Below are 13078 nucleotides of genomic sequence, written 5' to 3' on the forward strand. Positions count from 1 at the left end.
TTAATACTCTCAAATACAATAGTTTTTTCAATGGATATATCAGAAGTAAAAGGAGTGGAGGAATACTTTTTTATCCGCTTTTCACAAAAGTCTACTTTGAATTTGAACTCTCGCTCAATCCTCAAATTTGCACTTACAATAACAACTAACATGTCTGGTGTATTCTCACAGAGTGGGGTCTTGAAAGGGTAGTGTGTATACACACCTTATCCTTTCCCTGTGGAGGTAAATAGGTTGTTTCCCTGTGGAGGTAAATAGGTTGTTTCCGGAGACTTAAGAAAAGCATATTAACAACAGATTAGAAAAAGAAAAACAGAAGTGAATTAAGAAGTCATGTTGAGACTACTGAAAACAAGTACAGTAACAATAGCAACAAAAAAAGTAAAGCAATAGGACAACCAAGCAATAGTAACTACACGTATTAATCGATGTCAGAGGATACAATACTGCGAAAATAAAATGATGTTGCTTGCAGAGACGGTGTGCCAAATTCGGCAACCTACTAACGTTCTACCCCAATCCTCGAACTCCAAATCCTTCTATTTAGGGTTATATCCTCGATAAGCTGAAGACACACCATATCTTGTTTAATCACTTCCGCCCAATACTTCTTCGGCCTTTCCCCATCTCTCCTTAGACCCACAATTGCCAATCTCTCACACCTGCTCACTAGGGCATCTGTGCATCTCCTTTTCACATGCTTGAACCATCGTCAACCATGGGAGCCACCTCCAGCTTATCTCGAATAACTTTGTTCCTAATCATATCCCTTCTATATGCCCACACATCCATCTCTACATGCTTATCTCTACAACTTGCATCTTCTAAGCTGAAGGTTCTTAACTAGCCAAACCTTCGCCCCGTACAACATGATAGGTCGAACAACCACTTTATAAAACTTACCTTTAAGTCTTACTGGCACATTTTTATCACACAGAATATTGATGTGCGCCTCTATTTCATCCACACCACTCCAATACGGTGTGAGACATCATCATAATCTCTTTATTTCCTTGGATTATGGACCCATGATATTTAAAACTACATTTCTTAGGAATGACTTGCATATCAATTCTCACTTCCACATCTACCTCCTGAGTTACGTCACTGAACTTGCACTCCATGTATTCCATCTTAGTCATGCTCAACCCGAACTCTTTAGAATCTAGTGTCTGTCTGTAACCTCCAACCTAGTATCAACCCCGTTTCGTGTCTCGTCAATAATTACTATATCATCAGCAAATAACACTTATTAATTATGGACCTCCCCTTAAATATGCTGTGTCAATACATCCATCACTAAAGCAAATAAAAACGCGCTAACGACTGATCCTTGATGCGACCCCATCAAGACGGGATGTGCTCAAACTCTCCACCCACTTTTCTAACTCGGGTTTTGGCCCCATTTATATGTTCTTAATTTCCTAATATATGCCACATGTATACTTCTAGCCTCTAAGCATCTCCATAAAATCTCCTTAGGGACTTTGTCGTATGCTTTTTCCGGTCAATAAATACTATGTGTAAGTCTCTCTTTCTCTCCCTGTACTGCTCCAATAATCCTCATATTCTCAATCGCTAACTAATTATATATATTTATTGTGATAGAATCCCGAACTAAAATTCATAATATTCAATTTCGAATTCGCCTCAAATTGTATTTAGGGAGTGGGGAAGGACAAAATAAATCAGAATTAGGGTTAGGGCATATCTATTAAGGCATCGTCAAATTGGGAAAGTGCTGCTGACATGGACAAAAAGGAAAGGGAAAAAATAGTACAAAAAGCACTCACCTTTTTTTCTTTTTATTTTAAGGCAACTTTATTGTTTTGGTTCGGTACGGAATCAAAAAAACAGCAAACAAACCACACACACTTGGAAAGAACAAAACCGTTCTACCCCCTCAAACAAAGCAAATTAAGATTTCCTCATTGCCACATACAAACTTGTGGCTCTAAATCCTTTCCCTTTATTGACGTGTCACCCCCACCCCCCACTCTAAAACCCCTTTTTCTTTTCTTTTTCCTCTGTATGTAGTCCAAAGTCCAAACTATAAGACACCAACCATCAAAGAAACAAAACAAGAAGATAAATATTTGTTACCATCTTTCAACCTTCAAATTATTAGAAGAAACCACAAAATAAAAAACCAATATCAAGAAACAGAACAGAGAAGAATTCTAAGTAATTGGAATGTCAGAAGTTCGAGACCCTGAGATTAAGCTGTTTGGTCAAACGATTGGTTTGACACAGGAAAGAGGTCTATGGAATCGAAAAAGCTCGTCATATTCAACTTCAACTGCTTCAAATGAAGATAAGGTAAAAAGATTTTGAGTTTTTCTATATGTCACAAAGTTTATATTTGAGTCTGCTTTCACCATATTGTTTACAAATATATGATGAGTTTAATGAAAATGGAATTGACTCAATTGAGATCACTTTTTTTAGTATGTTGCTGTTTATTATTTGGGGAAAAAATTCAATCTTTATGGATATATCTTCTTTCATTGTGCCGAGGGTCTACCAGAAACAGTCTCGAGGTCTGAGTACACACTATCGTCCCTAGACCCTATTTGTGTGATGGTTTGTTGTTGTTGTTGTCGTCAATCTTTCTTGATATCATAGACTAAAATGGAAATGTAAAACTAGCTTTTTCATCATTTTGTCTATTGGAATTTAGGAATTTTATGTTTTGGGAGCTAGTTTGGTACCATTTGGGAGTCAGACTGAGGTTTTGAACTTCAGGAAAATCTCATTTAGGGCTCCCCTGCTGGCCTGAGATGAATTTAAACGGAGAAACATGGTCAGTGAGAGTTTATATAGCCGACCGCAACTTGTTTAAGATCAAGACGTAGTTGTTGTGGTATATTTTCCCCTGCTAGGGTAGTCCAGCCAATTTTGTTTAATAGCCCTTAGACTGCTTCTGCAAAACTCATAGTATTTCACTGTTAGATCTTCTTCTTTACCAAAAGGGAAAAATAAAATGAAGGTTAGAAAAAAGAAATTTCTACAGTGACATATTGAGAGTTTTAATGGCCTGTTAATGGATTTTGATTAATTCCTTATTGCTTGTGCTAAGATAATAATTTATCATCTTATCGGTGACGAATAGTTTTCATTTGTTGTGAGAGAGCTCAAATTAACCTTTTGTTTTCTTTTCATCTGACCAGATCACTTCAAAAGGAGAATTTACACAAAGCAAACAAGATAATGAACTTGTCGATCCAACTGTAGACTCGTTGGTTGAACCAGAAACATCATCCGGTTTAAGTGATGAACTCAAGATACATGATGCGGATAAAGAAACACTATCGCCAAAATCTGTTGAGGAGGAAGATTCGAGTGATCAGGAAAAGACACTAAAGAAGCCTGACAAATTAGTTCCATGTCCGCGATGTAATAGCATGGAAACAAAGTTCTGTTATTATAACAATTACAACGTAAACCAGCCTCGTTATTTTTGCAAGAATTGCCAAAGATATTGGACTGCTGGTGGAACAATGAGGAATGTGCCTGTTGGTTCTGGCCGTCGCAAGCACAAAAGTTCTTCCACTTCAAATTATGGAATGCATCTTCCTGCTTTAAGGGCGAACGGGATTGTCCTAACATTTGGATCAGATGAACCCCTTTGTGATTCCATGGCTGGGAATGATCAATCAAATGGAGTTTGTAGTACATCTTCAGTTTTAACTGAGAAAGAAAACTATTCTAGTACACATGATTGGAAAAATTTTCAGGCATTTCATCCTCAAGTACCGTACTTACAAGGCGCTCCGTGGCCTTATTCTGGCTTTCCAGTATCATTCTATCCAGCACCAGCCTACTGGGGATGCACCGTAGCAAACTCCTGGAACGTACGGTGGCTATCCTCTGATCAATCGGTCCATAACACCGGTCCTGGTTCACCGACATTAGGAAAGCATCCTCGGGAAAGAGAAGGAGAGAGATGTGTACTGATTCCTAAGACACTAAGGATTGATGATCCAAAGGAAGCGGCGAAAAGCTCTATATGGTCAACATTGGGTATCAAGAATGAGAAGATTGATTCGGTTCGTGGGGCAAGACTCCTCAAAGCCTTTAATACAAAAGCTGATCATAGAAACCGTGAATCTGATGCTTCTTTCGTCCTGCAAGCGAATCCAGCAGCCTTGTCTAGATCGCTTAATTTCCGCGAGAGCACACAATGAGACTCAATTTCGCGTTAACTCGTTCGCAAGGAAGCAGAAACAGTGTCACTGATGTTAGTGCAGCAGCTAATTTTTGGTAGCAACATAAGTTAGTTGTTCAAAAATATAAGCATTTATAGTTTTGCAGTATTTGTACTTTGTACATAAACCTGTAGAGTTCTAATACACAGAGAAAATAAGATGTAGCTGAAGAATCTGCAATGGTAAATCTGGAATATTCTTTGCTTTGAGATATTATATATGAAGTTTTAACTGACTTCTGATATTGATAGTTTTATTGTGGATATTTCCATTATATTTGTGATAGGTTTATCCTTGTAATTATGGTCTTCGTAGTTCTTGTAATGATTCACTTATCTTGAAGGAAATTAACTATTCATGAACATATTACAAACTCCTATATTATGGTTAGTTTCAGTACTTAAAATTGACAGTAAAGAGCATCAAAGGTGCTTCAGAAAGGAAAAAAATTCAGTCTTTATACAAATTTCACTGAAATTTGTTAGTGGTAGGTTAATAACATATTTCTCAACAAAGGATTTCCACAAAAATTACAAATTACTAGACTTCCCCCACATTCCTTGACAGGCTGCATCAGAAAACTTATTCATACCTGGTTTTTTTTATATCAAACTAATAAAGAATTCGTGTTTTTCATGCAAACATTTTATTTAACAATAGATAAGTGATAAGTGTTCTGAAAGGGAGCCTTGGAGCAACGGTAAAGTTGTTTCCGTGTGACCTATGGGTCACGGGTTCGAACTGTGGAAGCAACTATTAATGCTTGCATTAGGGTAGGCTGTTTATATCACACCCCTAGGGGTGCGACACTTCCCAGATCCTGTGTGAAAACGGGATGCTTTGTGCATCAGGCTGCCCTTTTTAAGTTATATATTCTCACTTTAATTTTTAACTGTCAAGCTTAAATTTCTTAGTTTGATATAAATATCCGGCTAGAATAAGTATTTATTGGCTGCTGCTGACACAAGTGTACAAGACTCACAAAAACAAAATCCGTTTCCATAGTCATCACTACCAAGTATTTGAACTTCAGCCACAAATTATGATATTTTTTAGGATAACATTATGTTAGGTAGAGTATGAGGGTCCAACAAATGCAAAAACAGCTACTGGGGAAAAAGAGAAAATTGACTATATATTGAACATTATTATTATAGAAAAGAATAACACAGGACATGGCAGGTCCCTCATATTTTTTGCAGATAGACTAGAATTTTTGTGGAAGAAAAGAGCCAAGGTACCTTTCTCTTTCAAAGGAAAAAGGATCTATCCGTAATTCCTTACAGATGCCAAAAAGGTGGAAATTTTAGGATAAAGTTTTCTTTTTCATCTTCCTTTTTGGTGCCTTTTCCAATAATTTGTTTTCAGTTTCTTGTTATCAACCAAAGAGAGACAGACATATATATGTGGTATCCATCAGCTGACAATGTGGTAGATATATGTCACTATAACAATAAAGTTTATACATTATGCATGGTGGTTTACTTGTGGTATTGAACCAACTAATCTCAAATAAAATAATATAATATTTGATTTGATGTATAAGAAAAATATAATTATAAATTACCGCATAACTAATACAATATTTGGTTGGTATATTAAATAATTGTCAGATTAAGAAATGCAATAATTTATGCACTATTTTATTGGAGATAGAATGTGAAATAAGAATATGCATATCAGCAACAAAGGAATTAAATATTAAAAGATAAAAATATCATTTTAAAGTAAGTAACTTATGTATAACAATTCTTTCATTGTTAATTACCCTATACAATTCATTTATGATTAATCACTACATAAATAATTTTGCTTTATAATCGTCGCATAACTAATAAGTGAACCAAACAAACCCTAAATATTTGAAGTTGGACCAGCCTAGGTTTCCATTTTACTGATCTTTCAAGTCAAGACACCTAGATATTTCATTAATGTCATCAGCTTTGGCACCACATATTATTTTATAGAATTCCAAGCCCAGAGCATGTAAACCATAATTTACTTTTTCTTGGCTCTGAATTTAGTACTTAACCTGCATTTGGACAAGTGAGGTTGGTAGAAGCACCACCGTTAGGTCATGGGTTCGAGTCACACTAGAGGGAAAGTGTGAAAACTTTATAGATCCTCCTAATTGTACGCGCTACTGTGTTAAAACACAAAAAACTGTTAGAAAAATAAAAGAAACTAGAAAAACAGAAGAGTTTAAGAAATATTCCGAGTCCACAATTTGCTTGTGTGTCCTTAAGGAATTTTAACCCCCTCACACGTTGCCAAGGTAATGGATTAAATCCTCCCAAGATAAAACGGAATAAACCTTCCTGCAACAGTGGCAATACAAACTGCAGGATACCAACGAACTTAAAGAATGGAGCAAAATCACACTTACGAATTTGAGAGAGAGAGACTGCGAATTAGAATGCAGTATATTCAGAAAGAAAGAAGTTCTGGAGTGTTTTTCGTGCGTAGAAAATGGAGCCTTGCCTCAGAATTTATAGGCAATTATCAGAAGAGGTGTCTGGAAAAGGTGACTTTTCAGAAGAATACGCTGCCTGTCGCGGTTCTACCGCGGTCGCGGCAGAACCGCGGTCGCGGCAGAACCGCGGTCAGAGAGGCTTTCTGAACCTGCCTGCCGCGGTTCTACCGCGGCCGCGGCAGAACCGCGGCCAGAGAGGCCCTCTGAACCTTCAGCAAGGTTCTGGCGTATTTTCAGCAGTGATTTGGCATTTAATTAATTATTAAATAATTAAATAAATTTTGTCCAAAAAATAATCTTATCGATCGATCATTTGAGAAATCCAAATCCAAATCCAAATCCAAATCCAAAGCCAAAGCCAAAGCCAAAGCCAAAGCCGAGCCGAGCGAGCGACGACGACGGTTCATTCTCTTCAACTCCTTTTAAGAGCTTTAAGAAGTGATTCTATATATAAGCACACAAATGTGGTTGTCCCTCACCAATGAGGGACAAAGTGCAAGACAAAAGTTCACTTCTTCAAATTTTCAATTTCCCTCCATTTCCAATTCACACTTCTTCTACTTTAAAGCCCAATGGCTTAAAGTCCAACAATCCCCCACATGAATGGGAATGGCTGTATCAAGAAAGATCATAGATGAAAGCTATGTGATTTTGCAAGTAAGGATTAATTACATCTGGATAAGTAGGTTTCCCTTTGAACTTTCCGTAGTGAACATATGTCGGATATACTCGGTCAATCGGTAGATTTGATATCTTTGAACCGTCGAACTTTAGTGTATACCTAGACAACCATATGTCACACAACCAACCCTTAACCGTCTTTTGGTTCTCATTGTTGTGTTCGTTTTAGCCATGAACACCGCCTTGTTTCATAAGTGCGTAGAGAATTGGCCTTACAGAATTCTCATTGAAGCGGCTTCCACTTCACACTTACATAGGTGATTCCTAAACGTGTAATTCTTTAGATTGACACTATTTGATAAATACCTCATCAAACTTAGGTAATCATTAAAGAACGTGTAAAGTTATATCCTTGTTACTGAACATTGTCTTCATTACGAGAATGGACCGAAGATTTTATTTTGACAATGTTGAACCGGTCAATCACAACTTTGTTTGAGCTCCTTGAACCTAGATCTCGGAACATCCAAAATTCTAGGTAGAGTTACCGCCATGTTGACTTGTCCTCGGCCATAGTCTCATTCCCTTAGATGATTTCTCAACTCCCTCTCTAGTTAAGCCTTTTGTAAGCGGATCCGCCACATTATCCTTTGATCTTACATAATCAATAGTGATAATTCCACTAGAAAGTAGTTGTCTAACGGTGTTATGTCTTCGTCGTATATGACGAGACTTTCCGTTATACATAACGCTCCCTGCCCGTCCTATTGCAGCCTCACTATCGCAATGTATGCAAATAGGAGCCAAAGGTTTTGGCCAGAACGGAATGTCTTCTAAAAAATTTCGAAGCCATTCAGCTTCTTCACCGGCTTTATCCAAAGCTATAAACTCTGATTCCATTGTAGAGCGAGCAATGCACGTTTGTTTGGAAGACTTCCAAGATACTGCTCCTCCACCAACAGTAAAAACATATCCACTTGTGGACTTTGTTTCTGTTGAGCCGGTTATCCAATTTGCATCACTATATCCTTCGATAACCGCAGGATATTTATTGTAGTGCAAAGCGTAGTCTTGGGTATATTCCAAATATCCCAGAACTCGTTTCATTGCTACCCAGTGATGTTTGTTGGGATTACTTGTGAATCGACTAAGTTTACTTATCGCACAAGCTATATCAGGTCGTGTACAGTTCATGATGTACATTAAGCTTCCCAACACACGAGCATACTCCAATTGAGACGTACTTTCACCTTTATTCTTTATAAGATGATGATTTAAGTCAATTGGAGTTCTTGCACTTCTAAATTCCAAATGTTTGAATTTTTCAAGTACCATTTTCACGTAATGTGATTGAGACAAAGCTAGACCTTGAGGAGTCCTCTGGATTTTAATTCCTAGAATTACATCGGCAACTCCTAAGTCTTTCATATCAAACTTACTAGCAAGCATGCGTTTAGTAGCTTGAATGTCGGCAATGTCTTTGTTCATTATTAGCATATCATCAACATATAAGCAAACAATGACTATATGATTTGGAACGTTCTTAATGTAAACACATTTATCACATTCATTAATCTTAAAACCATTTGACAACATTGTTTGGTCAAATTTCGCATGCCATTGTTGGGTGCTTGTTTTAGTCCATAAAGAGACTTAACAAGTCTACACACCTTCTTTTCTTTTCCCGGAACCACAAACCCTTCAGGTTGGTTCATGTAAATTTCTTCCTCAAGATCACCATTTAAGAAGGCTGTTTTTACATCCATTTGATGGATTTGAAGACCATACAAGGCGGCTAACGCTATTAGCATCCGAATGGATGTAATTCTTGTTATCGGCGAGTATGTGTCAAAATAGTCAAGACCTTCTCGTTGTCTAAATCCTTTGACAACAAGTCTTGCCTTGTATTTGTCAATAGTACCATCGTCTTTTATTTTCTTCTTGAAAATCCATTTAGAACCCAATGTTTTGTTACTTGGAGGAAGATCAACCAATTCCCAAGTATGGTTGCTCAATATGGATTCTATTTCACTATTGACAGCTTCTTTCCAATATTGTGCCTCTGAGGAAGACATTGCTTCCTTGAAGGTACGAGGCTCATTTTCTAACAGAAAAGTCAGAAAATCTGGACCGAATGAAGTAGATGTCCTTTGACGTTTACTTCTTCTCGGATTTTCTTCATTAGGCATATCATCTATTATTTCCTCCCGAAGTCGTTTTGACTTTTGGCAGGTCACTTCACTTTCCTTTTTATACGGATAAATAGTTTCAAAGAATTCAGCATTATCTGATTCTATTATCGTATTAACGTGAATCTCAGGATTTTCTGATTTATGAACCAGAAAACGATATGCCTTGCTATTGGTTACATATCCAATAAACACAAAATCAACCGTTTTTGGACCTATCTTAACCCTTTTAGGTTTAGGAACTTGTACCTTAGCTAAGCACCCCCACACTTTGAAGTATTTCAAGCCAGACTTCCTTCCTTTCCACTTCTCATAAGGAATGGATTGTGTTTTACTATGAGGTACACGGTTGATTATTCGGTTAGCTGTAAGTATAGCTTCCCCCCACAAGTTCTGTGGTAAGCCAGAACTTATTAGCAATGCATTCATCATCTCCTTCAACGTTCGATTCTTCTGCTCCGCAATTCCATTAGATTGTGGAGAGTAAGGGGCAGTTGTTTGGTGAATAATGCCATTTTCCAAACATATTTCTTCAAAAGGAGATTCATATTCGCCACCCCTATCACTTCTTATCATTTTGATCTTTTTGTTTAGTTGCGTTTCAACTTCACTCTTGTATTGCTTGAAAGCATCAATTGCCTCATCTTTACTATTAAGTAAATAAACATAGCAGTATCTCGTGTTATCGTCAATATAAGTAATAAAATACTTTTTCCCACCGTGAGATGGTGTAGACTTCATGTCGCAAATATCTGTGTGAATTAAGTCTAAAGGACTTGAATTCCTTTCAACGGACTTATAAGGATGCTTAGCATACTTTGATTCCACATATATTTGACATTTAGAATTAATGCAATCAAATTTTGGCAATACTTCTAGATTTATCATCTTTCGCAATGTTTTGAAGTTTACGTGACCTAAACGCGAATGCCATAAAGTGTTTGACTCAAGCAAGTAAGAAGAAGCATTCACTTTATTGATAGGAACTGCTATTACTTTTAGCTTAAAAAGGCCCTCATTTAGGTAACCTTTTCCTACATACAAATCGTTCTTACTTAGTACAACACTATTAGAAACAAAAATACATTTGAATCCATTCTTGACAAGAAGTGAGGTAGAAACAAGATTCTTGCGAATTTCTGGAACATGGAGGACTTGGTTTAGAGTCACTATTTTTCCCAACGTCATCTTCAACGCAATCTTGCCAACTCCTTCAATTTTGGCTGTAGACGAATTTCCCATGAAAATTGTCTCGTCGGGTCCTGCGGGGGCATAAGAAGAAAATAACTCCTTGTTAGCATAAACATGGCGGGTGGCTCCAGAATCTATCCACCATTCTTTAGGATTTCCTACCAAGTTGCATTCAGACAACATGGCACACACGTCCTCCATGTCTTCAACATTTTCAACCATGTTTGCTTGATTTTTCTTCTTCCTTTTCTTTTGTACATCATTCTTTGGTGCACGACAATCCACGGCCTTATGCCCAGATTTTCCACAGTTGTGGTAATTACCCTTGAACTTTTTCTTGCTTGGGTAATTCTTTGGTCCAAAAGCTTTCTTTATTCCGGAAAACTTTCCGGGTTTTTCTGCTGGTGCCATAGCATGAGCAGGAGTAGAACGGCTTGACGAGGCAGCAACACTCGTAACAGTAGCACCCGTTCCCACAACACTTCCATTAGTTTGGTTTTCATTCGTCATATTTCTGTAAAGTTGAAAACAATACAGAACTTTGTTAAATCAGTGAAGTTTTGATATCTTCAAACTAAATATCAAACCAAACATACAACACGTAACAATGGTGAAGTTTTTATATACTTCAAACCCGTACGTTTATTATTCCGTTAAAGTTTTTATATACTTTAAACCGGACAGCCCGTACGTTTTATTATTCCGGTAAAGTTTTTATATACTTTAAACCGGACAGAACAATTATTGGAGTAGAAGCACGAAGGCTTTAGTCTCCAAAACAGTATACAAAATATGAATAACAGTTTAATATATGTTTCAACACAGAAACGTTAGTATTAAAATTCCTTAAGCTTGTACGCGCTACTGTGTTAAAACACAAAAAACTGTTAGAAAAATAAAAGAAACTGGAAAAACAGAAGAGTTTAAGAAATATTCCGAGTCCACAATTTGCTTGTGTGTCCTTAAGGAATTTTAACCCCCTAACACGTTGCCAAGGTAATGGATTAAATCCTCCCAGGATAAAACGGAATAAACCTTCTTGCAACAGTGGCAATACAAACTGCAGGATACCAACGAACTTAAAGAACGAAGCAAAATCACACTTACGAATTTGAGAGAGAGAGACTGCGAATTAGAATGCAGTATATTCAGAAAGAAAGAAGTTCTGGAGTATTTTTCGTGCGTAGAAAATGGAGCCTTGCCTCAGAATTTATAGGCAATTATCAGAAGAGGTGTCTGAAAAAGGTGACTTTTCAGAAAAATACGCTGCCTGCCGCGGTTCTACCGCGGTCGCGGCAGAACCGCGGTCAGAGAAGCTTTCTGGCCGCAGCAGAACCGCGGCCAGAGAGGCCCTCTGAACCTTCAGCAAGGTTCTGCCAAAGCCAAAGCCGAGCCGAGCGAGCGACGACGACGGCGCGAGGGTTCATTCTCTTCAACTCCTTTTAAGAGCTTTAAGAAGTGATTCTATATATAAGCACACAAATGTGGTTGTCCCTCACCAATGAGGGACAAAGTGCAAGACAAAAGTTCACTTCTTCAAATTTTCAATTTTTCTCCATTTCCAATTCACACTTCTTCTACTTTAAAGCCCAATGGCTTAAAGTCCAACACTAATTAGAGAAGGGTTAAAAAAAGGCCAAATACCTACATAGCCCCCTAAACGTGTTCCACTTTTCCATTTAGACACTTAAACTCAAGCTTGTACCTATTGAATACTTAAACTCCTCCAAAAGTGTATCAATTAGACACATTTTGCTGAGACTTGCCAAAATATAAATGTGTGCACTTCACACGCGGCGGACGTGGCAAAAAGAACCAATGAGACAGTAACACATGGATTTTGACCCAAATTAATAATTAATAATGAGAAATAAAAGAAAAAAGTTTTAAGGGGAAAGAACCAAAAAGCTCTTTAACTGACTATGGCGTCAAAAAACTCCCCCCCCCCCCCCCCCAACCCCAAACCCCAACCCCCCTCCCTCCCCTTCTTCCTTAAAATTCTATAACTTGCAAAAGCCAGTCATCCATGGTGGTTCTGTTCCTTCATATCTTGCCTTATATCTTTTGCCCCTGACGTGTACCCTCCCCTTCTTTCTATGAGCATATGACCTTTTTATTGAGATTTTGGGTAATGTATCTCGATTTTGTGTTGAATTGAGAAGCTGGAGATCCTTTTTTTTTTTTTAAATTAAAAACTTCAATGGCCTTTCTCTTAATATTTGGTTAATGAAAATTCTGATCTTTCGATAGGAGAAAAAGTGTTGCTTTCGGCTAGAAATTCATCTATTTTAATGTTTGACTGAGCCTTTAATTTATTGATTTCAAACACTGAAAATAGAATTTTGCTGGGGTTTGTTTTCATCATAAAAAAAAAAACAAATTTCTCTAAGGTTTTT

At 37.4% G+C, this 13078-nt stretch overlaps 1 protein-coding gene across 1 annotated transcript; it reads left to right on the forward strand.

Annotated features, from left to right (window-relative positions):
- The first annotated feature begins 2051 nt into the window (after nucleotides 1-2051).
- On the forward strand, nucleotides 2052-4395 carry LOC109205123 (cyclic dof factor 1-like). The gene is made up of 2 exons (XM_019367800.1): nucleotides 2052-2319; nucleotides 3171-4395. The coding sequence occupies exons 1-2, from the start codon at nucleotides 2194-2196 to the stop codon at nucleotides 4185-4187; spliced, it is 1143 nt and encodes a 380-aa protein (XP_019223345.1). The 5' UTR covers nucleotides 2052-2193; the 3' UTR covers nucleotides 4188-4395.
- The last annotated feature ends 8683 nt before the right edge of the window (nucleotides 4396-13078 follow it).

Source organism: Nicotiana attenuata, unplaced genomic scaffold (genome assembly GCF_001879085.1).
Source record: "Nicotiana attenuata strain UT unplaced genomic scaffold, NIATTr2, whole genome shotgun sequence".
Taxonomy (NCBI): domain Eukaryota; kingdom Viridiplantae; phylum Streptophyta; class Magnoliopsida; order Solanales; family Solanaceae; genus Nicotiana; species Nicotiana attenuata.

Bases quoted from the DNA above. Each gene is read 5' to 3' on its own strand.
- LOC109205123 (XM_019367800.1), top strand. From the start codon at position 2,194: ATGTCAGAAGTTCGAGACCCTGAGATTAAGCTGTTTGGTCAAACGATT. The intron at 2,320-3,170 runs GTAAAAAGATTT...TCATCTGACCAG, and splicing joins CTGCTTCAAATGAAGATAAG to ATCACTTCAAAAGGAGAATT.